The sequence below is a fragment of the Perissodus microlepis genome, chromosome 22 (assembly GCF_051167445.1).
Source record: "Perissodus microlepis isolate ML-2025 ecotype Zambia chromosome 22, ASM5116744v1, whole genome shotgun sequence".
Lineage (NCBI taxonomy): Eukaryota > Metazoa > Chordata > Actinopteri > Cichliformes > Cichlidae > Perissodus > Perissodus microlepis.
The window spans coordinates 733,368-760,550 of record NC_140481.1 but is presented as its reverse complement, the minus strand read 5'-3'; the positions used below and the strand labels follow the sequence as shown (position 1 = coordinate 760,550).

The 27,183-nt window shown below is 42.2% G+C and overlaps 1 protein-coding gene across 1 annotated transcript; it reads right to left on the bottom strand.

The window, feature by feature from the left end:
- Nucleotides 1-1,445: 1,445 nt before the first annotated feature.
- On the bottom strand, nucleotides 1,446-18,450 carry LOC146362351 (uncharacterized). Its single transcript, XM_084919949.1, has 5 exons — nucleotides 18,224-18,450; nucleotides 9,974-10,060; nucleotides 9,167-9,339; nucleotides 4,953-5,017; nucleotides 1,446-2,172 (listed from the first exon to the last, which is right to left on the bottom strand). Exons 1-5 carry the CDS (start codon nucleotides 18,300-18,302, stop codon nucleotides 2,166-2,168), a joined length of 411 nt encoding a protein of 136 aa, XP_084776075.1. The 5' UTR covers nucleotides 18,303-18,450; the 3' UTR covers nucleotides 1,446-2,165.
- Nucleotides 18,451-27,183: the final 8,733 nt, after the last annotated feature.

The following is a 27,183-nucleotide window of genomic DNA, read 5'->3' as shown; positions in this document are numbered from 1 at the left end:
GTGACGACCTCATGAAGCTCATGGAGAGAACGCTGAGAGTGTGCAAAGCAGCAATCAAAGCAAAGAATCTAAAAAATAAAACATGTTTGGAGTTATTTCACACTTTTTTCTACATAATTCCATCTGTGTTCGGTCAAATTTTTGATGGCTTCAGTGAGATTCTACAATGTAAACAGTCATGAAAATAAAGAAAAACCATTAAATCAGAAGCTTTGTCCAAACCCTTGACTGGGTGGTCTATCCTTCAAGCTCGGGTCCTCTACCAGAGGCCTGGGAGCTTGAGAGTCCTGCAGTATCTTAGCTGTTCCTAGAACTGCGCTCTCCTGGACAGAGATCTCCGATGTTGTTCCTGGGATCTGCTGGAGCCACTCGCCTAGTTTGGGAGTCACCGCACCGAGTGCTCCGACTGGGACCACTGTTACCGTCACCCTCCACATTTTCTCGCGCTCTTCTCTGTGTTAGGGTACCTGGGTCGTTGACCCAGTGGTTTCAGTTTTGTACCTTTTTATTTGTGTTCTTATCTTAGTTTATTTTTGTGAAGGTTTTGGTTTCTGTTTTGCATTTCTATTTTTCCCCAGTTCTTCTTGGTGTGTGATTATGTGGTTCTCAGGTTTTGGTTTCCTTACTCCCTCTATTCTCTGTCCAGTCAGTGTCTGTCTGCCCTGGTCCCACGTCTCTGTTCCCTCTGTTGCAGTGCCTGCTTGTGAGTCTGTGTCTGTGAGTTCAGTCTGTGTTTCCTGTTTTACTTTGAAAGTCCGTGTCTGTTGTTAATGTGTGTGGTTGTGCTTCCCTTGTCTCGTTAGCCCTGATTTGCCCCAGCTGTGTTTCCCTCCTGTTTCCCATCCCTGATTGCTCCCTCTGTGTATTTAAGCCCTGTGTTTCTCTGTGCCTGTGTTGTGATCTACCCTCATTCATGCTGTGTTTTCTGGCTGTCTGTGTAAGTTGATTTGGAAGTTTGCTACTTTTTGAGTTCAGCATTAAAGCTGTATTTAAGTTCACCTTTGGTTTCTGTGAGTCTGCATTTTGGGTCCTTTTCCTGCCTGCACACAGCCTTCACATGACGCTCTGAGCCCTTGGTATTTCTCGAGCTTCTCGTGTTCCTTCTTCCTGATGTTGCTGTCATTGGGAACCGCTACATCGATCGCTACGCCCGTCTTCTTCATCTCTGCCGCTGCTAGGAAGCCCTTTTGGATGCGAGCTGACACATTCACAAACCTATAGAAGTCCAGGTGTTTTCTTCTTCATGCTGATTTTCTGTCAAACTTATTTTGCTGCTACATCTGAAACGTTTTGGAAAATGTTTATTTTTTAATAAAAATAATTTTCAGCATGTTGTCGATGGACTGCAGTTTTGTTTTTTCGAGCAGGAAGATCAAACATCCAAATAAACAATGAAACATGTTGCTGACAAACTGATGATTGTAACCACGGAGGATACTGGGGGCCACTTTAAATACTTCATCTTTAATATGTTTATATATAAATGTATCTGCAAATATGTTCATACAATCGTGTTTTTATTCTGTCACTTTTGTGTCTTTTTTATGCAAACAAACAGGATTTAGAGGAAAACTATAAACAGCACAATCAAAAATGTATCAAAAGTAAAATAAATCTGTGATTAAACTGTGGCTCCAAATCCGCTCCTGGATCCTGAATATGAACAGATGCAAACGTTTGCACAGTGACGGTTCTGTTGTAATAGAAATCTTTCAGCTGACGTTTCACAGTTCAGCCAACAACACTTATGATTTGGAGAAAAAATGAAAGCAGAGACAAGCTCCAGGCCCCCGCTGACCCCGTCCATGAACATGTTTATTCTGTAACACAGTGACTGTTTGCACTCAACTACAAACACTTATGTTGTTTGTTTGCACAATAAGGACACAAAATAACTTCATATTGTCTTTAAAAACATCTTTTTATTACAAATATAAACATCTTTTCTAAAGTATGGCTTAATCAGCAGTTCCATTAAAAAACGTCTTTACGTATAATAAAAATGTCACCACGTAGTGAAATCTTCCAGGCGTTTGTCTGCAAACTTTCTCTCTCTGAAGTGATTCAGGAAAGAAGCTCTGTGATTGGTCCACCTGCTCCCACGCTGCGCTCATGAGGAGCCATGTTCAGTGAGGACGGAGCTGAGGGGCTTGTCTCGACACCTGTCACCAGCTGCAACATGAAAAACATCAAATCAAACATCAAACTGTGCAAATTCAAAGAAAACCAAACACCTTGTAACGTGTGGTGGAGATGAAGCCAGCCGTGGAGGTGTGCAGGTGGATAGTCAACGAGCCACGACTTTCCACAAGTACTCGCTTGTTTGAAATATTACAAATAAAACAGCCAGCTCTACCTCACCTTACTCGAGAGCGCACTAGTGCACCTACACACGGAGGATCCATATCAGAGATGGTTTAACGAAGAGGAAGAAAAAGGGGGCGACCTACCAGCCATGACACAAGAGGCGCCACCATGTGGCGATACACTGTATTACAACAGCCACAACAGCAACTGTTACAGCCTGAATGCTTGTTTCCATCCATTCATGCTGTGACAACAGAAGCTGATTGGTCAGCAGCTTTCATCTACTTAGACTGAAATTTGTGCATTTCCATGTTTAAGCACATATTATATTTTGACAAATCAACTATATTAAAGATTACACACATGTGACCGAAAAGAGCAAAGTCAGCCCAAACAAATCTGGAAACTTAAATAATTTGCATATAATTACCGAAACAAGCTTTGGATAAATATATTTCCTGTGGTCAGCCCGTTAAACAAAGACGCTCCAGTGGAAGCTGAAAAATACTGAAAGTAGAAAATCTGACATTTCTATGATTTTCATTTATTCATGAACTAAAAGGAACAAAAGACTCCACATGGAAGAAGAAGAGGGGAAACCTTTCCTCCTGACAGCAGACAAACTTTCATTCAACAACTTTTATCTGATTGAATCATTGGAAATGCCAGACTCACACTCAGAATCTTTGATTTAAATCCTAAAAACACAAAATCTGTCACAAACCACAGACACACTTCCAACTTTTTATCAAGTTGTTGTAACATTTGGATTCATTATTAAAGCTAAAACTCTGTTAATACTGAACTCATCGGGCCTCCGTGAAGTCTTTGTTTTTATGACTCCAACAGCAAAAAGTTTCAGGTTTAACTGAACTGGGATCAGACCTGAGCCGCATTTACAGGGAGTGCAGAATTATTAGGCAAATGAGTATTTTGTCCACATCATCCTCTTCATGCATGTTGTCTTACTCCAAGCTGTATAGGCTCGAAAGCCTACTACCAATTAAGCATATTAGGTGATGTGCATCTCTGTAATGAGAAGGGGTGTGGTCTAATGACATCAACACCCTATATCAGGTGTGCATAATTATTAGGCAACGTCCTTTCCTTTGGCAAAATGGGTCAAAAGAAGGACTTGACAGGCTCAGAAAAGTCAAAAATAGTGAGATATCTTGCAGAGGGATGCAGCAGTCTCAAAATTGCAAAGCTTCTGAAGCGTGATCATCGACCAATCAAGCGTTTCATTCAAAATAGTCAACAGGGTCGCAAGAAGCGTGTGGAAAAACCAAGGCGCAAAATAACTGCCCATGAACTGAGAAAAGTCAAGCGTGCAGCTGCCGAGATGCCACTTGCCACCAGTTTGGCCATATTTCAGAGCTGCAACATCACTGGAGTGCCCAAAAGCACAAGGTGTGCAATACTCAGAGACATGGCCAAGGTAAGAAAGGCTGAAAGACGACCACCACTGAACAAGACACACAAGCTGAAACGTCAAGACTGGGCCAAGAAATATCTCAAGACTGGTTTTTCTAAGGTTTTATGGACTGATGAAATGAGAGTGAGTCTTGATGGGCCAGATGGATGGGCCCGTGGCTGGATTGGTAAAGGGCAGAGAGCTCCAGTCCGACTCAGACGCCAGCAAGGTGGAGGTGGAGTACTGGTTTGGGCTGGTATCATCAAAGATGAGCTTGTGGGGCCTTTTCGGGTTGAGGATGGAGTCAAGCTCAACTCCCAGTCCTACTGCCAGTTTCTGGAAGACACCTTCTTCAAGCAGTGGTACAGGAAGAAGTCTGCATCCTTCAAGAAAAACATGATTTTCATGCAGGACAATGCTCCATCACACGCGTCCAAGTACTCCACAGCGTGGCTGGCAAGAAAGGGTATAAAAGAAGAAAAACTAATGACATGGCCTCCTTGTTCACCTGATCTGAACCCCATTGAGAACCTGTGGTCCATCATCAAATGTGAGATTTACAAGGAGGGAAAACAGTACACCTCTCTGAACAGTGTCTGGGAGGCTGTGGTTGCTGCTGCACGCAATGTTGATGGTGAACAGATCAAAACACTGACAGAATCCATGGATGGCAGGCTTTTGAGTGTCCTTGCAAAGAAAGGTGGCTATATTGGTCGCTGATTTGTTTTTGTTTTGTCTTTGAATGTCAGAAATGTATATTTGTGAATGTGGAGATGTTATATTGGTTTCACTGGTAAAAATAAATCATTGAAATGGGTATATATTTGTTTTTTGTTAAGTTGCCTAATAATTCTGCACAGTAATAGTCACCTGCACACACAGATATCCCCCTAAAATAGCTAAAACTAAAAACAAACAAAAAACTACTTCCAAAAACATTCAGCTTTGATATTAATGAGTTTTTTGGGTTCATTGAGAACATGGTTGTTGTTCAATAATAAAATTATTCCTCAAAAATACAACTTGCCTAATAATTCTGCACTCCCTGTATAGTTCTTACTGAGGAAACTTCAGCTTTAACGCTGCATGTTATGAAGAGTTTGGTTCTCCTAATGTTTAAATGATCTGAATGTGTGTGTGTGTGTGTGTGTGTGTGTGTGTGTGTGTGTGTGTGTGTGTGCGCGTGTGTGCGTGCGTGTGTGTGTGTGTGTGTCTGTGTGTGTTGGCTCACAGTGTGTGTTGCAGCTGCTGCAGGACCAACAGGATCATCAGAGTCCAGAGCAGCGTCCTGATTTCCTGCAGACAGTAAACACATCATCAGCTTGTTGAATGGTTAAATAGTCTTCATCATCATCTTCAGTGGGTCATAAGTGACATTTGACAACATATTTATTGTTTTTGTTAGAAAGTTTGACCATGAAGCTTGTTAGTTGCTTTGTTATTACTAGTTTACTGTGATTATATGTAAAATAACTGATGGGAATAAATAATTTTTCAGTGCCTCAATAATCTATGCTTTTTTATTAATAAGTGTTATAAAGTTATATAGTGTAGTATTAAGTAGACACAGCCCTGAAAATAAAGGCATGAGACCGTGTGTCCTTGGGGAGTAGAGAGCTGCAGACTCTCGCTCTCGCCTGGGAAAAAGTAGATAAGAGGGGAGCATCTCTGGTGGAAAGTTACTGAGACACTGTAGTTTAGACTAGAATGAGAGAGCTTCTGTAATAAATAAAACACCAGCATTTTGAGATCCGCGGCAACGTGTCGTGCTGGCATCTCCCTTCTAGAAGTAATAAAGTGTTAAATGGTCTACTGAGCAGTGTGTTGTCTTCCATCAGATGCCTCTGAGGAATCAAAAGAACTCGTGAAGTGTTGATATTTATAGAACTGAGAGGAGTAGAATTGTTGACTCTTCATGTGTATCACTGTAGGGTCGACCTTACAGTACAAAGCACCTCGAGGCGACTGTTGTTGTGGTTTAAAACTGAATCTCTTGTTTTTAATGTTCATTTATAACATAACTACAACCGTTTGTTCTACTGAGTGTGGACTGAGACTGGTGCACCAGTTAGTGACATGTTGTCAGTGTTTCTGTTTGGTGTTGTTGTGCTAATAAAGCTTCATCCTGTGGCTGTGTATGAAACACAGGAACAGAGATCTCTGTCTCCTCTGTTTGTGCCACACGGTGATGCTTCTGCTCTGAATAATGAAGAGTTGTTATTCTCGTTGTTCCAGATGAAGGTCTGCAGCGATCTGATGTCATATCCCGTTAAGACCACTAGGTGTCACTTTTGGTTTGTGTCCAATAAATAGAAGTTTATTGTATTTTCCACACCTCTGCTGTTTTTGAGGTTGTATTTAAATGATCAGAATTGCTACTGTTGTGTTTATTTCTTCTTTGCTGATTGTTGTCTGTAATTGTTTTACTGTTTGTGTTTGCGCTGTCACTCGTGATGCTCTTTGAAGGATGTTTTTACTGATCCAGACAAATCAGAGCACAGATCACAGACTGTGGACCTTGTAGGAGGGGAGAGGGCACAGCTCACCCACTGGACATTGGACATCAGGTCTATATTGGGTCTGTCGGTCCATGACCAATTCTGGACATCCATAGGACGTCCAACAGTGACCCAACCTGGACACTTATTTGGACATTGTGGAGAGGTGCAGGAAATGTACATGATTAATAAATGCAATATTTTTTAATTTACAAATGTCAACATTGTCGTTATCAACATGACATGAATATGGATAACTATGTCTTAGCCTGTTGATTCATTCATGTGGATCATTTTTGGTTATTTTACATTTTACTGATTTTCTTTAAATGTTTTATTTATTTTAGTTAATCAGCTTATTTGTTTGTAACCAGGTTAAAATTGTCATTCATTAAAATATGTGTTTCATACGTTTAAAAGAGCATTTGCATTATATAAGGTTCATTTTTAAGTATCCTGTTTTATTGTGCAAAGCCTTGTCAGAGGGAGTGAATGGTGCTGTGATGGTCGCCTGCTCCGAGAGACGTTGTGACAGAAAGTATGAGCGGTTTGTTCATCAACTGGACCATCTGCTCAGAAAACTGTCTGCAGATCACGGTGGATTACATACATGTAGCAGCATTATGAAAACGATGTCTAAAAGGTGTCTCAGTTTTAAAAAGACTTGTACAACAACCAAATTTGGACTATTTGGAGCGCGTACACAGAGGTCCTACAGACGACAACAGACAGAGGACGTCAAACAAAATAGACGTCGCCTGGCGTCACAAAACAACCCGTCAGTGGACCAAAGATGGAGGTCCTCAAATGACATATAGAGACGCACTTTGTGCAGCGGGCAGCCTAATGATGAACAAAAATCCTTCTACAGGCTCGCCACTTAACAACCATCCTGGATACTTTTCTAAACTCTAGCATTAGCTTTGATGAACATGAAAGGTGCGTGTATAGAAACAACAGCAAATTTGGAAAAAGGTTTGTTGGCTCTAAATAAAGCTTTGGAAGTTGAACTTTTATCACCATCTTTGGAGTTCCTGAATCCTGACAGAGATTTAAATTCAGGACCATCAGAAAGTTTAAACTTTTCAATTCTGTTTTATTTACACAGAGCTAAATCACAGTAACAGTCGCCTCGAGGCTCTTTGTACTGGAAGGCACTGAGCAAACTCCACCAATCATATGACCTCCTACGAGCAAGAGCTTTGGTTACAGTGAGAAGGAAAAACTCCCTTTTAACAGGAAGAAAGGGGGGTGGGGGGATACAGACATGCGGTGGAACAGAAACATATTTTAAAAAAATTGTTTAATTCATAATCTGGGAGTTAAGTGAAACCGTGTGTGGTTTTCTGAGTTTAAACCTGAAGGTTTGGCTTTGACTCAGGTTTTGGTGAACCATGAGGCGCAGCAGAGTTTTCAGCCTGACCACAGAAACCTGACGGGGACACAGAGGCAGGATTGTGAAATGTTTTTCCTCACAGAGATCAACAGCAGTTTGTGAACTCGTTTCTTCTTCCGTGGTGCAGATTTATGGTTCTTTTGTGAGTTAATGGATGCTGGAACTCAACCAAAGTGAACTTGACAAGACCAAGAACAGCAGACCTCAGATCAGCTCTATGTAATGTTTAAACATGAACAGATCCTTTGCTGTCCTGTTTCTGCTGTTTTTTCTTCTTCTCTGTTTTTTTACTGCACTCGAGTTGTTTTTATTCACGGATTTGAGAAGCGTTGTGTTTGTTGGTGCCAGCAGAGATCAGACCTATTCTTTTTTACACAAAGCAGATGGGCTCAGTCTGCAGGCAGCTGCTCAGTCAGCACATCTATAAATACCAGCAGAGCTCAGCTTGGATGTGGATCAGCAGGTCCTGCAGCTCTGATCCAAACCCGGAGCTGAGGAATCATGAAGGAGCTCAGCAGAAGCTAAAGAGTTCGTTTTCCTCAGAACATGATCGATATCTCTGAACTTCTCCCGGTAGGTAGATGCACGTTTGGGTCAATTGGAGGTCGGATGCACAGCCCGTCACTCATTTTCAATACTGATACTGTCTAATCAAATCTCTCAACACAACAGGACCCTCCCCCACCTTCGCTGTGCACTCACACACCTTTAGTGTGGAAGAAGTGGCGAAGCTGAAAATTACGAAGGTGTATGAGAGCCACTGAAATGAGAAAAAATGAAGCTGTTTGTTAAGCCAACATTAAAATACATAATTCATTTATACTTTTCAACTGGATTCAGCAACAAAGGTATACTTGTGATTTTGGCTCAGTATCACCACATTATCATAAGACTTTAAAGAGATGCTGTTGTGAACTGGCTCTGTTCAGAAGAGAAACTGGATCAATAAGGATATCTATCAAAGTCACTTTGTTTCACATCTTACAGGCAGGCCCAACAGGATGAGGGACAGATGGAGGAAGGTTCAATTAAAGCAGTGAGAAAATAGATAGAGCAACATAATCAGGAGAGATTCTAGGATTCAGGTAAAATGAATGGCTGCTTGACCATGAGCTACTGCTAACAGTAGCTCATGGTCAAGGGTGGCTGTAGCTCAGGCGGTACAGCAGGTCATCTACTGATCGGAAGGTTGGTGGTTCGATTCCTGGCTTCCTCTAGTCTGTGTGCAAGATATTAACCCCAAATTGCTCTCTGATGCATCCATCGGAGTATGAATGTGTGTGAATGTTACTTAGAAAGTACTTAGAACAACGTGTGAATGCACAAGTTGTATAAAGCGCTTTGAGTGCTCAGAAGAGTAGAAAAAAAGCGCTATATAAGAACCAGTCCATTTACCATTTAACAGCTGAAGTGGGACCTTTAATTGTCACAGTGCGACTAAGATGTTCCAACCCAGCAACAGCTGTACCAACCTGATTCAAATCTGCTTCAATAAACACCAAAAATGCACACAGTCACAGTCAGGCCCCGCCTCTCAATACTCGCTCTTACCAAACATACAGGAAATGGTGCAGTGCCATGAGCGTTGACCCCCTCTGTTGTTCCTCTTGTAATCACCATGGTTACAGCCACTTCCTCCTCTGGTCCTCCAGTGTCCTCCGTAGTTTCGTCTGGATCGAGGAAGCGTTCCACAAGTCTGTCCAGGTCCTCGCTGCTCGTATTACCTGCAAACACCAACAAACATCCATCAGCTGTGCATCACCTCTCAAAGCCAAACGGCTCCCATCGTTTCACTGGAAACAGTAACAATAATAATAACTGATGGGCTGTAGATTTGAAGTAATAAAATGTTTCATTCCATGTTCAGAGTTTGATACATTTTTCTTAGTTTTTGAGTTGATGAATCTTTTTTTGTAGATTACTTGGATCATTTCAAACATGCAAGTGTAACAAATATGGGACTGAGAACTCAGTTTATTGCATATTTGTACATGTTGTATACACTGTTGCTGATATTGTGGCCCACCATTATAGACCCTCAGCATGCCCCCACCGGGCTGCCCTGTCAGGCTGCACGTGTCACACTGACAAACAGTGATGTCATTTAAACATCAGTCCATGCAGCATTAACATCAAGGTAAAGCTGAAGAATGTCACTACAATGACCTACTGTGTTTGTGTGCTTAAGAGAACAACATGTCAATAATGAAGAGTCTAAATTAACTTCAGATGTCTAAATATGTTCCCATTTAACTGTAATTAAAGAGGCCTGGTTTGCCTCGGTGTTTTCAGACGCAGCGACCTTGTGGGAGAGAAATCTTTTTCTTTTCTTAGTGAAGAAACTTAAGAGGGACTTACTGAAGAAGCTGTACTCAAAGGTGGAGTTGTAGTCAGAGTCGTAATCTGGAGATGATGTGAAATCATCATAATGCTCGGCCCAAGAACCTGAGAGCAAAATGCAGATGAATGAGTGTCTGTCTCTGAGACAGCTTCAGTGTTACAGGCTGAAAGTTTCTCAGCTGAGCTTCACACTGAGACGAACGCTCTGAAAAACAAACGATCAGGAGAAAAATATTCAAAATAATCATTTTCCACTTCAGACTGTTTCAAATTGATGTTTCTCTTTCTTTCATTTCTTGTAATTGTGAAAAAATTAAAGAAAATCAGAATACATATAAGTTTGATTTGATTTAAACAAATTTCTTAATATGCTTTCTTTAGCTGTAATATGACATTGTGGTTATTTTATCCTTTTTATATCCTATTGTGTTAAGAAAGAAAATGAAGCTCTGCATTTGATTTACTTATCCTGAATTTAATCTTGTTTCCTGTCACTTTGAGCTCTGTGAAGGTTTGAATCCATCTCCAGTTTCTGTTTTCTTCCAATCCTCCCCCCCCACCCCCCCACCCCCAAACAGCAGCACAACAAACCGTCTGTATGTCTCTCAAATCATATAAAAATCTTACATCACATGACCAATGAAAAGTTTCAGTTTGACTTGATTATGAATAGAGAAGCATTCGTCTGTCCATCACTAAGCTGCAGCTGGTAAAGCAGACCTTAAATAATCTAACAGATTCATATTCTGTATGTATTTAAAACAGGAGACTCTAAGAAATGCTCCATGAGCTCTGGGTAACTGTTAAAGTTTGTAAAAAGTGTGTCTGACGGCGCAGACTCCAGTAAATATGACTCTCTGACCCCGTGAAGCTCCGTTGAGGAGTTGTCTCATATTTTCAGTTTTGGATTGTTTCCATTACTCCGTGCATCAAAGTTATTTCTCCACTGGCCTCCAGAAGAAACTGTGGGGAGTGTTTGTCTTCAGATGTGAGCCTCAGCATGTTTTCACAGACGTATTATTGTTATGAATCTATCTGCTCTCGAACAGCCTGGACGCCACGTTCGCCGCACCTTGTTTCAAGTTATTAACATTTCCAAGAGTGACCTTCTCCAGCTGTGAGCTTTACTGCAAACGTAATGTTAAATCACACAGCGGAGGTGTCTGAGCTATGCTGTATGTTGTCTAACACTGCACAGGTGTAGAACAAGTTTAACCTTCAAGGAAAACTTTACCAAATCTAACATTTTATTCAACAAATGAGTGAAAGCTGCAGCTCTGGAGCCTGTCCCAGCTAGCACAGGGCGAGAGGCAGGGGGACACCCTGGACAGGTCCCCAGTCTGTCACAGAGAGACAACCATTCACACCTATGGGCAGTTTAGAGTTTGCAGTTAACCTAACCCCACTAACTGCATGTCTGTGGACTGTGGGAGGAAGCTGGAGTACATGGGGAGAACATGCAAACTCCACACAGAAAGACCTGATGCTGGAACTGAACTCAGGACCTTCTTGCTGTGAGGCAACAGTGCTGTCATCATCGTGGTTTTGGTTTGAATTGGTGTCATTACTGTCTTCAGCTAACCTTGGCTCAGTCAGGCGAGACTGGAGAAGTCACCTGGATACTGATCAGTACAATCAGCTTTCTTTCCTGGTTTGCTGAGCATGCATCAAGACATACTGAGTGCTGACTTTTGGCTTTGACAAGAGATTCAGATGCTGCTCTGAGATTTTGAACTAGCATTTCCTGCTTTCTGTAACAAAGACGTGAGCCCAAAACGATGTGACTGGGTAAACTTTGGTCACCACAGGTCATAAACAGGGCCTGAAGGGTGTGCTGGGGTTGTTTCTCAGACAGCAAAGTGTAATAAGACAAGTGTAACAAGCTGGAACATTAATAGTAAGACAGCTTTAAAGTTTGTCACTGTGTGAATTAAAAGTTTGCAGCTTCCATCACAGCTGAAGGATTTTGGACATTTCTGCCGTGTGACTGATGTGAAGAGACACGTCATCAAGGAGCATCCGACAACCACAAGCCTCGCACAGGACACGGCCGAGCGTCCGCAGACAGCAGAGGGCGTCTCACAGAAAAACATGTTTACCACAAAGAAGGACAAACTTCTCTTAGATCAGCACATCTGGAAAACATGGACGATTCAGGAAAACGCATGAAGAGTCGGAAACTCAAAGCAAGTCATGTGAAGGTCATCACTGTGGGAACAACATGGATATTCAGCATACAGGAAGGCTTTTAAACAGTTTTTTAAAGGGATGAAATATAGATTTCTGTGGTGTTGGAAAATCTCAAAACTGAGTTTCTGTCTTGGAAAAGTCGGGAAAGTTGGGAAAGATGGGAAAGATGGGAAAACAAGGCTCAGAATAAGACTGGTGGTCTGCCCAGATTTGGATGTCATAGTTAAAAACATGGACTTCTGTACTTCACCTGAGCACTCAAAGCATTTTGCCTCATTCACGCACTCACACACATTCATGCAAGCATGTATGTATACATGAGTGCTACGGGCACCCTGACACGACCAGCAGGGGGCGCTGATTCTCCGCTCTGTGCCACCGAAGCAGGTGGATCGAGGCGCTGACAATAAGAGGACCGATCGCAGAGGGAAAAGCGATGAGAAAAGCCTTCAGTCACATTCTGGTGGGAATCCTGGTCCCCAAGGATGCTCCTCTTCCTCCCTCACATACATCAGCTGAGCCCAGAGTTTCTCTGGGAAAAAGTTTCTGCTCACTGTCTGAACACCACCACACTGATTCATGAAAGAGTCTCAGAGTCTTATCTCCACAAACACAAATAAAACTTCACTTCCTGTTCACTCTGCAGCTCGTTAAATCCACTTTGTCACAAGTTCAGTCCTCTAACAGTGATCTGTATAAACAGCGCGTGGCTGTCACCAGACAAAGTTTTACACATCAGAAGCTTTTTTGGGGGGAAAACAAAACCATCTGCTGTCGTCTGATGAATATCAGGCTTTTTACCAAAGTGACGCCAGGAGCCAGAAACCCAACTGTAGAGGTCGACATCTACACAGCACTTTAGTTAACGAAAACCTCGTTTGGATCCAGCTCTTCCAAACAGTAGCAAAACAGCTTAACTCTTTCTGTCATGGATGTTTTCAGGTCTGGTTTTCTTTAATCGCGCTCCACTGAAACGGCTCTACTTAAAGTGTGTAATGATGTCTGAGTACACAGTGCTGGTTCTGTTGGCCTCACTTTGATACTGTAGATTACAGCATCATGATTACTGCTGGGATTCCTGCTGGTGTTTTAAAATGGTTCATGTCATATTTATCTGAGAGATCTTGACTGTTTTCGTGACGTCTGCCTTGTGGGGTCCCTCAGGGATCTGTCCTGGGTCCAGGTCTCTTTTTGCTCTATATTTCCCCCCGAGGCCAAAATCATTAGGCGTTACAAAAATATCTCCAATCACCTCTATGCTGATGACATTCACTTATACTGCTCTTTCAAAGAGTTTTATAAATTGTCTAGTTTAAGTAATTGCCTGTCAGACATCAAGCCATGGTTAAACGACGATTTCTCCAGCTAAACTCTCATAAAAGAGAAACTTTGATTACTGATAACGTGATTTCAGAAATCAGGCAGCGTGTCAGCTTCTTAGACTCTTCTGCTGAACTGAGCCTCAGACTCCTCGGTGTCATATTCAACAGTTTAATGTGGTGAGAGCATCTCTGAGCTGTTTCTATCTCCTAAGGAATATTTCAGCCTGCTGGTGTCAGAGGCTGAACCCGAGATGATTCTTCATGCTTCCTGTTTGCATTACTGTAACTTGTTTTTAATTAATCAGCTTTGGATCGTCTTCAGACTGTGCAGAAAGCTGCGGCGAGACTTTTAACTGCCACAAACACAAGATCACACATCACTCCAGGTTTGGCTTCTCTTCATTGGTTGCCAGTAAATTTTAGGTTTCACTTTAAAATGTTGGTTTTAACCTGTAGGATCCTACATTCTCAAGCTCCCCAGTATATCAAGCTCCCCAGTATATCAAGCTCCCCAGTATATCAAGCTCCCCAGTATATCTGTGACCTGCTGAAACCTGCTCTAAGTGTGATTAGGCAGCGTGTACAGACTCCACTGACTCTTTTAAAAATCAGCTGAAGACATTTTTATATAGACAAGCTTTTAATGTTTTCTGTTTTACATTGTTATATATTTTATATTCATCTCTTATTTTACTGTGAAACACTTTGTGATTTACCTGTGAAAAACGCTACATAAATACATTTTACTTACTTAGTTACTTAAATATAAAAACAGCTGCTGGACTGCACTTGATCCTGAAACACATGCAAAACATGAGGACAGGAACTCAAGTCTGATCGAGACCCTCAGCTGACCTCTGAAGGTCTGAATAGAAACTCAACATGATGCCTGCATTCTCAGAGATGTTAGTGTTCCTAATTAACACACAAATGGAAGCACAGCTGCTCTGCAGTTACAGTTTCCACCTCAGAGCTGCAGCCATCAATCTCCCAGAAACGAGTTTGAACTGGACACTTCCTGTTAGGTCTCCTTCACTGGGTTTGATAGAAAGTCTGTGGTCAACAAGAGCATTTACATATCTGTAATAGTGCCAGAAGCCCAACACCAGGACAGGACGTGCACAAATTGGAGATTCCAGCCAGTTTGACCAAACATCCATTTTGACAGTTTGGAAAAGAAAAGAGGCGACTCTCTGTTTCAACATACTGTTCAAGCACACTTAAGAGATCGACCCACTGGCCTCTGGATATACAGGACACCAGATCTACTGCCTGAGTTACAGCCCAGAGGAGTCCTCGTTTTACTCTAAAGCAGCGGTCTCCAACCTTTTTGGCGCCACGGACCGGTTCATGCCCGACAATATTTTCACGGACCGGCCTTTAAGGTGTCGCGGATAAATACAACAAAATAAAACTAGTACCGGTACTGAAAAAAAAGAAGATTTATTCATAACACACGTGAAAAGACCCAGGAAAACCGAGTTAACGATCAAAACGATAACAAAATAACGCTGAAAACCGATAAAAACCCTGAAAACCAAACATTTCACACCTGAGCCTCAACTCTCGCGGCCCGGTACCAAACGACTCACGGACCGGTGCCGGTCCGAGGCCCGGGGGTTGGGGACCGCTGCTCTAAATAACTCTTCAAGGTGTAAATGTGGGAGAACAAATGAGGTCAAGCCTGTGATGATCTGGCAGATCTGATCTGATCCATGTCGACCAACATGTTACGCCTGCTCTTTTGCACGGGATTAAAGGGACAGTGCACACAAACACCCAGTACACGCATGATTAAACCAAGCGTCAGGGTCGATGATGCGCGGACGTATCACGGTCATTGTGGATGAAGGCGAATGAGGCTTCAGAGGCTCTGAGAGTCTGTAGGAGTGTTTCAGACTGTGCACATGTGACTTTAATTTTCTGTTTCTCAGATTTCAATAAGCTCACACACGGTTTTAGGGGGTGGGGGTGGATGGGAACTGTGGGGGTGGATTATTAATTGTTTCCAAACAGGAAGTCAGGAAGTATGTCATCTCTAGCAGGCTGTCAATCACAAAGGTGCATTACACAGGAGGAAATGAAGACCAGCTGACACACACACACACACACACAGACACAGACACACACACAGACACACACACACACACACACACACACAGACACACACACACACACACACACACACTCACACACACACACACACAGACACACACACACACACACACACACACACACACACAGACACACACACACTCACACACACACACACACTGACATACACACACACACACACACAGACACACACAGACACACACACACACACACACACAGACACACACAGACACACACACACACACACACACACACACACACACTAATGTCTGCCTCTGTCCGTTCACAGCAGCAGGACACAAAGCTGATGTCTCTGTCAGACTGTGGGAAGTTTGAATTGTCACAACTTTATCACAAAAGTAACTTTGCATTCAAATGTAGGGAAATTTGTGTTTGGTGGATTATTTCTTTCTCAGCGTTACATTGCTGGGAAAAGGTTTTTGTTTCCTCTTAAACGGCTACCAGCTCGGTCACAAACGGCTGTGGATGGAACCCCATTGTTCAGCCAGCGTTCATCACCAGTCAGCCAGTGTGGTTTGTTTTGTTCACTGTGGCACTACCGGCACACTCGGAGCTCACGAGTGTTTAAAGGGCTGAGGTCAGGACTTCAGGCAGGCTGATCCATCCTCTGCACTGTAGCCTGGGACAAATCTGCTCGGTGGGGTCGAGCGTTGTCGTCGTGGAGGAGAGAGTTCAGGCACAGACTGTGGAGCTGTGGGACTGCAGGATCTCATATTGATATCTCTGCATTTAGATTGTTTTCAGTGATGACAAGCTTGCTTTCCCCACACCATCACAGTGACCCCACCAAAAGCTGTTACCCTGTAGGTACAGTGGTAAGGTACCACCTCGTTTCCTGTTTTCTTTCTATGTTTGTCACACTTAAATGTTTCAGTTCATCGAACAAATTTAAATATCAGACAAAGATAACAAGAGTTTATTATTTAGGTGGAAAATCCAAACCTCCATGTGTGAGAAAGTGATTGTGCCCCAAACCTCATAACTGGCTGGGCCCCCCTCAGCAGCAACAACTGCAATCAAACATTTGTGAAAACTGTCACTTTTCCAGCTGTGGAGGAGTTTTGGCCAAAACTTGCAATGCCTTCAGCAGTGGGCTGGAGGCATTATATTCAGCCACGTTGGAGGGATTTTGAGCATGAACCATTTTTCATGGGCACAACTTCCATACTCACCTCTGTTGCTCAGCACACGGATGCATTTCCTTACAAATGTGGCTCAATTTAAGGAGAAACAAAGAGCTTTTCCAGCGGTGTAAGATTTAGTGCTAAGAGGTATAACTGAGCAAACACAAACTTCTTTACTTCTTCTGTTAAGTTTAGCTACATTTACAGGGAGCTCCATGTCAGGTTATTTGAGATGGTGTGTGCTGGGATCTTATGATTCATCATTCAGGTGTCACTGAGTGTACTCAGGATTCTGCTGAGGGTATGAGTTGCCCACAGGTGGCTGTGAGTCATTTGCCTTTCACAGCATGCAGGAAATAAACACGTGTACACTTACATCCATGCAGCAGTAACTTCATTAACATGTGGTTGGTGGTAAGTTCTGTCTTGTGTCTGTTAACAGAGGACCAGCCTCGACCTGCTGGATCCACACAGTCCCATCAGCTTAGACAGAAGCCTTTACATCTCAAACACCTGCCTGAGCTGAGCTGCTGTTTCCACTGTCAGTCACACTGTTTGGGATTTTGGTCACTAAACATTTCTCATTGATCTTCTCGTGTGTGCTTCAGTTTCACTGGTAATTAGCAAAACTGGCTGTATGTACACATTAGGGCACGTTCACTCACTGGCACATTTTTGTGATTTTACGCTAATTTACCCCAATTAGTAAATCTGGGACCAAGTCGCCTGTTTGTTGCTTGTTTCAGTGATAAGACAAACAGAAATAGAATAAAACATGGAAATCAAAGAGCTACAAACACAAAGGGACCTATTCTTGTCTCCTTATTTCCTGTCACCTATCTCCTGCTCCAGTGGTGGATGGTCATGGAATAACGCGGTCTGTGGATGTACCTGCAGTCCCTGAGAGCTAACAGCTCGCATACAGACTTTTTTTTCTGCTAAATTTGGATGATGTCATAAAGAGAGGACAGAGGCCGCACCCACTCTGTGTTCAATCAGAGTAAAGGAGGCATGAAAGGAGCCTTCTTTTGTTGTGTTCTGCCCCCCGGCAGGCTTCCGCAAGTTAGCCAATCAGAACAGAGTGGGCTTTAAGGAGGAAGGTTTCTGTGCCCCGTTAGCTTTAATCAGATCCAGATTTCTCACAGAGCAACAATCCCCTGCAGGACAGTAAACTAGACATCAGCAGTCGCTGCATTTTCCATCCTGGTCTAAAAAAAGAAGGCTGTGTGTTAGAAACTCCAGCATCAGCCAAGATTCATTGACTTTCTGTGACTATTTCATCAGAATATTAGAGTTAGGGTTAGTGCAATCACAGAGGAAGTGTGGGCTCTAAAACACATGACACCGCTGTATTCTTACTCAATCACTTTTCCTGTTACACAGACAGAAGGGGGGCTCATTTCAGCCTGACATACAAACAGAGCCGGGGTGAGGAGGGGGGGCAAACATGTCAAATACATTCAGAACAGGAAGTAGAACAGCTGCAACAGACTCACCAGGCAGCAGCAGCAGCGGCAGCAGCAAGGCTCCAAGCAGATAAAGTGACAGGAACCTGGGGGAGGACATGACTCCCATGGAGAGACAAAGAAAGACAGAGTGAGGATGAGGATGGTAGAGACAGGGACAGATGGGAGACCTGGAGATGAAGAAATCAGAGAGCAGAGAGAGCACAGAGAGGTGTGATGGTCTGAGCGACGGAGCTCTGAATGAATGTGAACACAGAGAAAAGGGGAGGAGAGAGGGAGCGGGGGAGGAGGATGAGGACACTAAGAAGGTGGGCGGGGGGGGTTCTGGTTTTCCTGCCAAGTTTGTTCCACGTTTGCCAAACATGAAGAAACAGACAGACATGAATCACAGTGAAAACTGCAGCATTAAAGGGTCCTTCCACAGTTTCACAGTCAGTGAGTCGGGCTAACGTTACACTCCCTCTGTGCTCTCACTCCCCACAAAGGATCAGCTCAAACCGTCCTGAAGGGAAAAACTCAAGTTAAGCTGCATTTCACAAAGAAAACGCTGACCTGTGTTTTTCACACAAACATATAGAAATCACCAGGACTGTAAACACAATATGTTTGTTCATCAAATAAAGAGAGACAGCTCAGGGACGCACAAACCTGTGTGTGCTTGTGCTGCACTGCTGTCACACAGTATTGGCTCCCCTCATTTTAACTTTCTTGCATATTTGTCACACTTACATGTTTCATCCACAAATATTCATAATAGACAAAAAGCAGTCTATAAGTGATGATTTCATCAGCCCTGCAGTGTTGGGGAGTAACAGTAACATGTACCACTGTTATGTATTTAAAATACAAAATATGAGTAACTGTATTCAGTTACAGTTACCGTTTAAAAAGGTGGTATTCAGAATACAGTTACTTTGTTGAAATAAATGGATTACACGGCGGTCTTTTCCTGTTTCGTATGTTCAGCTATGTCCTCTCTGTTTTTGGTTTCCACGCTGGTGGAAACCCAAACAAACACGCATTAAGAGGCTCTACTGTCTGTGTCTGAAGCCTTATAAACAGCTTTGTAACCCTGTCCAGACTGATCATGAGTACTTTGCTCCTCAGCTCTTCTTCAGTTTTTTTTTCTTTCATGGTATGATATATGGCTTCTTCAGATCCTTCAGTTGTAATGATCACTGTACTCAATATTCTGCTTCGCTGAAGCTGCTTACAGAAGGATGACTATGTTAGTTTAAATGGATTAATATGCCTGAATCATGCTGTCAGAATCCTCAAAGCACAGGCCGGGGCGGCAGCAGTCTGTCAGCCTTATATCACTTTTACATCGTTTGCTTACAGGTTCAACAGGTCAGTAGACAAAAGTGAGTATGGATCTGCACTGCATCCTGAAACACGGTGACGCTCCACAGACATGTGTAGCACCATCGTCCTCTAAACTCCCCAGCTCACTGTTCCAGCACCAGAAGGAAGTAACGCTTTAAAATAAATGGTTTAACAGCAGCAGAACAAATATCAGCAGTCCCACACACGCTCTCTTAGTTTGTGAATATCATCAGTCTGATCTCAGACTCTGTTTATTCTCAGCTCTCTCAAATTAGCTCAGTGAGAAAACCTGTTTAGGCCCAATGACAACAATCATTCATAAGTGATTTCAGCCACAGTCTCCATCTGATTGGAGACAAACATGCTGTGAATCTTTTCTATGTTGGAGAAAACTCAAACAAAAAGGACAGATGAAGAGTATCAGTGTTTACAGTATCCCTGCTGCTGCTGCACCTCCTCACATTCTTTTCATGTAATCAGACAAAATCTGACTTTTCTCACAATATCATCCTCTCTGTCCTGACTACATACACACACATATATATATTACCTCACCAACTTTATAATGGACTGGCATGAATTCAGTCAAAGTTACCTGCTGGTTTACAAAACAGTGAACTTCCTTTCTGTTACAAACAAAATGACAACTAACCAATAATTGTGGGAAAACATTTCCAGAGGAGGAAATCAGACATTTAATTGTGTTAGGGAAACTCTGATTTCTCAGTTGTCCCTGAATACGTCATCTCCCAGCGCTGGTGACCTTCACCAGGGACACGTTGACCAAATTATCGATGTTTTCGTCTCTCATAAAGACAGAAAGTCCAAATAAAGATGTAAGTTGAATGTGAATAATGCAGCTGCTGCCTGTACGTGTGTGTTCAGACAAGCCCAGAGCGCTTCCAGCCTTTGCATGTTTACTTAAATATTTTTATAGCATGCCCATAAATCAGTGAACAGTTCAGGTCCCAGATATTTATCAGAGCAGGGGTGTTTCTACAATCGTTTAAACTTGGGGGGCAACAAAGGGGGACAAAAAGGAGCTGGGGGTGGGGGCATTTCCATGGGAAATAAACATTTTTGTTTGGGGAGTGGAGCAAGCAGCAACAGACAACCTGCGATACAAAAGTTTAGTCTTAGTGTACATTTAAGTTGTTTACATCTTTATTTTATAGATGTAATCACCTGTCGTTCAACAAAATATAACAAAGTGCCCCAGAAGTATAGCCTCTGTTTCAGTGTGCTAACAGTGCTTCCAGCTAGCTTAGCACAAATGCTAACTAGGCTAACAGTCTTGCTAAATAGACTGGTTCTTACATAGGGCCTTTATACTCTACCTAAGCACTCAAAGAACAGCATACAACATGCCTCATTTGCACATTCACACATTCATACACCAACAAGTGATTTCTAGCTAACAACTCTGCTGGACGCTTCAGAGAAGCAAACATTTGAAGGAACACGGTATCTGTTTGTATCTCTTCAGTGCACAGAGAGCTGGACAGTGTTTATAGCCATCACTTTCATTCAAACTATGATGTATCAATATGCTAGCAACCAAAGCAATCACAGGGAGGCAACCAGCAACCTCTCACTGCTGATGGTTGCTAGATGGTATCAGACCGGTCTGTAGATCTGTGGGATGGGAATCGAGACCCAGTTCTCTACAAGAACCTGTTCCCATTTCAGTTCCTTAGTATTGTCTGTCACTCCTGCTAATCAGTTCCATTTGCGCTACAATCAGCTGATGTCAGTTCATATGTTGGAGGAAATTACTCTGTGGTGAGTACATGGACATTTTCATTTTCATATTTAATTGCACACAAGGATGGGAGTGTGATGGTAAAGTGGAAACTGCATCCAGAACAGAAACAAACTACTAACACAACTTCAGCGCTTTGCAGGTATGCTAATAGTTGCTAATGCTAAGCTAGTCAAAAGCCCAGAGTGAGGTTAAAGCTGAGTAAATGCTGACCCCAGACCAGCAGCCAGAGCCTGAACCTTAACAGGTAACAAGAGGATGAGCTTCAGCCTCTGTTTCTACCTGCTCGTGTTTCTACGGTAGCATCGCCGTGGTGATTGCTCTTTGGGCATTGGTGCTAGAAACTGCTACGAGAAAATCCAATCTATAAGTTATATTGATAATGGAATCGCTAAATTCTTATCAATTCCCATCCCCTCCCTACCCTGGCACCATGTCTGTCTCTTTTTTGTAACTTTTCAAAATGTTTTGCTTTTTATGAACCTTTTTTCCATTGAAGTGAAATCCTCTTCAAACCCATAATACTTTGAAATGGAACTACTTCAGCATACGTTCAAACTTTAAACAGGTCCGTCATTTGCTCTATGTGAATAATATAGATATCAAAATGTGGCTACGGTTGTCCTCTTCAAGAAAATGACCTTTCCAAAACGCAGCAATTCACAGAATGTAAACGAGAGCCCTGAGAGTGTCAGCAGTACCGTCAACGTCTGTCATTCACTGCAGTCTTAACTGCTGTCCTCTGTTGGGCGCAAAAGTCAGAATGGAGGGATTTTAAACTTCTCTGCTGATGTTAGTGTTACAGACACAGAAACACTCACAAGACCTGTTCATTTTTAGTGTCAGGTAATAACCGCACAGGCTGTGACCATGAACGTGTGTGTTTGTCTGTGTCCATATTTGTAAACATTGTGCAGATCCATCGCTCAGTGCGAGAACCAGGAAACATCAAATTCATACTCAAAAATAAGATTTTAGCAGCGAACAAAAGGAGTTTTGAGAAAAGTCTGTTATAATGTGTCATACTGATACACATCTGTTAGTGATGTGTCGGTCACGAACGAAACGGCTCTTAGAGCCGACTCTTTGAAGTGACCGACGCGAGCCGGCTCCTTATTGGGAGCCATGGGTTTTTTTTCCTTTCTCTCTCTCTCTCTCGCACTTTTTCCCGCTTCACTCCGCACGCCAGCCTTGTGCTTTGCGCTGGGCAGAGGGGGGAGGGGCGGTAGTTACACTCACAGTAGCACAGGAACAGAGCAGGAGGGAGAGAGAGAGAGAAAGAGAGCCAGGGACAACAACGCCACATTAGAAAGGTATAGTAATCATCCACAACTATTTTCAGTTGCAGATGATAAAGGATTCAGAAAGTTTATTCATGCAGGCCCATATGACAGAGAATGTGCATCTTCTGTTTGTTTTCATATTTTAATTTATATTTAATTGTGTTGTGGTTTGTAGTGTTTTGTGTTGTTTCACTTTAAATTTGTTTAAAGTAAATGTAAATAGTTGGTTTTTGTATTATATGATTTATTTATTACATTTTATGTGGAGTGAATAAATAAAAGTATATTTACGGTGGCCCCTAGAGACAAAACACGTACAAAACACAACAGAAGTGCTCCAGGACACTAGGGGGCAGTGTTGAGCTTTTGTTACCTAGTGGCTACACAAGCCAGCAAGTACCAACGACCGGATTTGGTGTGTGGTAGTAACAGGTAAATTAACTTTTTTTTTAAAATTATTTGAATATATATGAGTGCTTGTGTATAAATACACAAACAATACACATATGCTTTCAATTGTGTAATTTAAGTGATCTAGGCAGCTGTTTTGGAAGTTCAGTTAACGCTAGAAATATGTTTTGTAGTTTGTACGTGTTTTGTCTCTTGGGGCCACCGCATATATTTATATATAAACATATATAAATAAAACCACATTTTTTTACATTAGTAATTCATTTTGTGTATAATTTTATATTGTTAATAATAAATTAATTAAAGCAACAAAACAACCTGAAGAGCCGGTTCGGAGCCGAAAGAGACGGTTCTCTAAAAAGAGCTGGAAATCCCATCACTAACGTCTGTATTCATAGACGTCAGCGTTTCCCTCGTCTGAGCCTCTGTGACGTTTGACAGTTTGAACAGACCCACAGACCCTCTCCACACCTGCTCACTGTAAATAAAACTAACAGCAGATATTGTGCTGATAGTGGAGCTCCTGTTGTTAGGTGTACAAGCTGTTGGTGCTTTGCTGTTAAGAGCATCAGCCTATGAGGTCTCTGAGATCAGTTCCAGGCCTCCACCTCAAACAGGTATGTTGTTATTTCACTGTTCCTGCCTGGTCCTGTCTCCCTCTCCTCACACCTATTGTCTTCTTCACATTGAGCGATGGCAGGAAAAAGCCACAGCTGCAGCTCGTGTTTCCACCACAGCATCAAAGTCAACAGTGATCTGCTCCATATCTTCAGGGTAAAACCTGCAAAAGAGAAAAGGCCCTTTGTTTTCTGTTTGCAGCTGGATGTTGAACAATAGACTCTGGTTTCTATCCTCAGCTCTCAGGGAAATCCACTGCTCGGTGACCTCACTGCTGATGTCAGACACGACCAAATATGGAGGTGTGTAAGGAAACCTGTTCATCTGTTCCCATTCTGTTCAGCCTCCAGACGAGATGTAGCTGCTGTCCTTTTACAGAACCACTCCCACTGACCAGCAGAGGGCAGCACTAATCAGAGAATTTACTCTTAACAATAAAAAAAAGTGTAAAATGTTTTTATTTGCTTTACCAGGAGTGTTAGCGAGAGGAAAATATGAGATATGACAAAATACAGCCAAAGGATATTATTTTAATAACACTGCGATAACAGTTCATACTTTTTCCCCAATCTTTGTGCTGACAGAGGCAGCTCTCCTCTCCATAGCTACTACAGTATTATTTGCTGTTACTATTATTTCCATTAATAGTTTCTTAAATGATGTTGCCTCATTCAGTATCACTACATCGATCACTAAGGCCGTCTTCCTCTGCCTGTCCACCACCACCATGTCCGGTTGGTTAGCCACCACCATTTTCTCCATCTGGAAGTCCCACAGGATCTTAGCTCGGTCATTCTCCACCACCCTTGGGGGCGTCTCCCATTTTGACCTCGGGACTTCCAGGTTATACTCGGCACAGATGTTCCTGTACACTATGCCGGCCACTTGGTTATGGCGTCCCATGTACGCCCTGCCTGCTAGCATCTTGCACCCTGCTGTTATGTGCTGGATTGTCTCAGAGGCATCTTTGCACAGCCTGCACCTGCCCATAAGACCCCAGCCTCTATGGATCCTGTCACAGAATGAAGAGTTATCATACAGCTTTATAGAGAATGTAGATGTTTCCTGAAGTGTTCTTTATGGCAGCGAGGTTAAATCAGTGTGAGGGAGAAGGAGCTGTGTAATCGTGTTGTGGTTTGTAGTGTTTTGTGTTGTTTCACTTTAAATTTGTTTAAAAGGAAAAAGCTGAAAATTTAAATAGTTAAAAGTTGAAATGTGAATAGTTGGTTTTTGTATTATATGATTTATTTATAACATTTTATGTGGAGTGAATAAATAAAAGTATATTTACGGTGGCCCCGAGAGACAAAACACGTACAAACTCCAAAACACAACAGAAGTGCTCCAGGATGCTAGGGGGCAGTGTTGAGCGTTTGTTACCTCGTGGCTACACAAGCCAGGAAGTACCAACGACCGGATTTGGTGTGTGGTAGTAACAGGTAAATTAACATTTTTTTAAATTATTTGAATATATATGAGTGCTTGTGTATAAATACACAATCAATACACATATGCTTTCATGCTTTCAATTGTGTAATTTAAGTGATCTAGGTAGCTGTTTTGGAAGTTCAGTTCATGCTAGAAATGTGTTTTGGAGTTTGTACGTGCTTTGTTTCTTGGGGCCACCGCATATATTTATATATAAACATATATAAATAAAACCACTTTTTTAACATTAGTAATTCCTTTTGTACATAATTTTATATTGTTGTTAATAATAAATTAATTAAAGCAACAAAACAACCTGAAGAGCCGGGTCGGAGCCGAAAGAGCCGGTTCTGTAAAAAGAGCTGGAAATCCCATCACTAGTCCAAACCAACATCATGACCAGCAGCTTTACAGCTGTGGCTCCAGCAAACATCAGCTGATACTAGAAGGTAATATTAAATAAATTCTAACAACAGCTGATCAAGCTTAAACGTGCTGCTGTTGTTTAGGGGGAGAAGACAGAAGTCGTGCAGCAAAAACACAGAATAACTCCAGCTTTGTGTCTTTTTTTCATTCTAGCTGAATTGGTTAATCCACCACCTTTCATTGTTTATACCATTACAAAAACAAGCAAACATAAAAATGAAAAATCACCATCGGCCCACTGGGTAAATGCCCGGTGGGCCAATGGCCAGTCCAGCTGTGCGGTCAGCTGGTGGGTAACAGGCATCTCCGAAAACGTTAGAGCACTTTTGCAAATATGTGATGTCTTGATGAATCGAGCAGATGTGTTTATTCACCATTCTAGTTATTATTAATCTCTCTTCCACAGTGTGGAAACTGAAGGCACCACCAGGACTGAGGTACTAACTTAGATGACCATCGTCACATGATTGGTGCTGCTGTGAGAGATGGGTTAAATCAGATTAAACTAGCAGCCTGATTTGTTTTCTTCCTACAGCATTAAGAGGTTTGTCCAGAGGAAAATTACCTAGCTGGGATTAAAGCTGACCTCAGATCAGCTGGAGCTGTGTGCAGACCTGGGCTTCGGGTCACACGATTTGGCTTTAATTATCTGAGATTTGGAGGTTTTATCCCTGCGAGGCAGCGAGGATTATCACATTAAAGGCTGGAGCAGCATTTAGAAGCAGAACATCAGTTTGTCTCCAGAATCAACTAATCTGAGCTGCTCTGATCCACTTCCTATCGTTCACCCTCTCGGCAGACTGCATGCTGGGATGCCATTCACAATGCTATGTAGAGGGATGAACATGCTAATAGATGCTAATGGTTCTTGTAATCGACGACCGGCAGCTGCAAGGGGACAAAAGCAGTGGGGTCTGAGGGGACTTTCAGGCCTGCTCATTCTGAGACATGATGTGAGATAAAGCACAGGAACAATATTTAAATGGTAATTTGTTTTGCTTATTGTGCACCAAACACATGTGAGGTCACAGCAGCTAACACTTGAGGATGCAAATGTGCGAGACCACACAAGCTCAGGCTCACAACAAAGTAACGATTTTGTTGTGTTCATTTTACCCGTGTGACTCAGATGAAGCTGTTAGAAACAGGAAAATATTTGGAGCGTTGCTGCTGCACATGAGTGACTTTCAGGCTGTTTTCACTTCTTCATTTTAATACATCAGGATCAAAGGCTCAGTGTAGCTGCTGAAATGCATCGTGGGAAACACAGCATAAGCAGGATAAAGCCACCCAATAACGACCATTAAAACCATGCAGCAACAAATTAAACACTCCTGTCTGACAGGGTCTGACACATACACTCACACACCAGCTACAAACACACAACCACCTGAAACTGTGCAGCGACGAGAGCCAACCAGTTTATTGCAAAATAAAAATACTAAAATAATGCAATAAAAATTAAACAGAAGCTGAAATGATTCATACCCAGGTAAAAAAAAAAGAAGAAAAAAATTGTATACACATACGCACACACACACATATATACACACACACATACATATATATACACACACACACATACATATACATACATACATATATATATATATATATATATACATATATACACATATATACATATATACACATATATATATATATATATATATATATATATATATATACACACACACACACACACACACATACATATATATACATACATGCATACA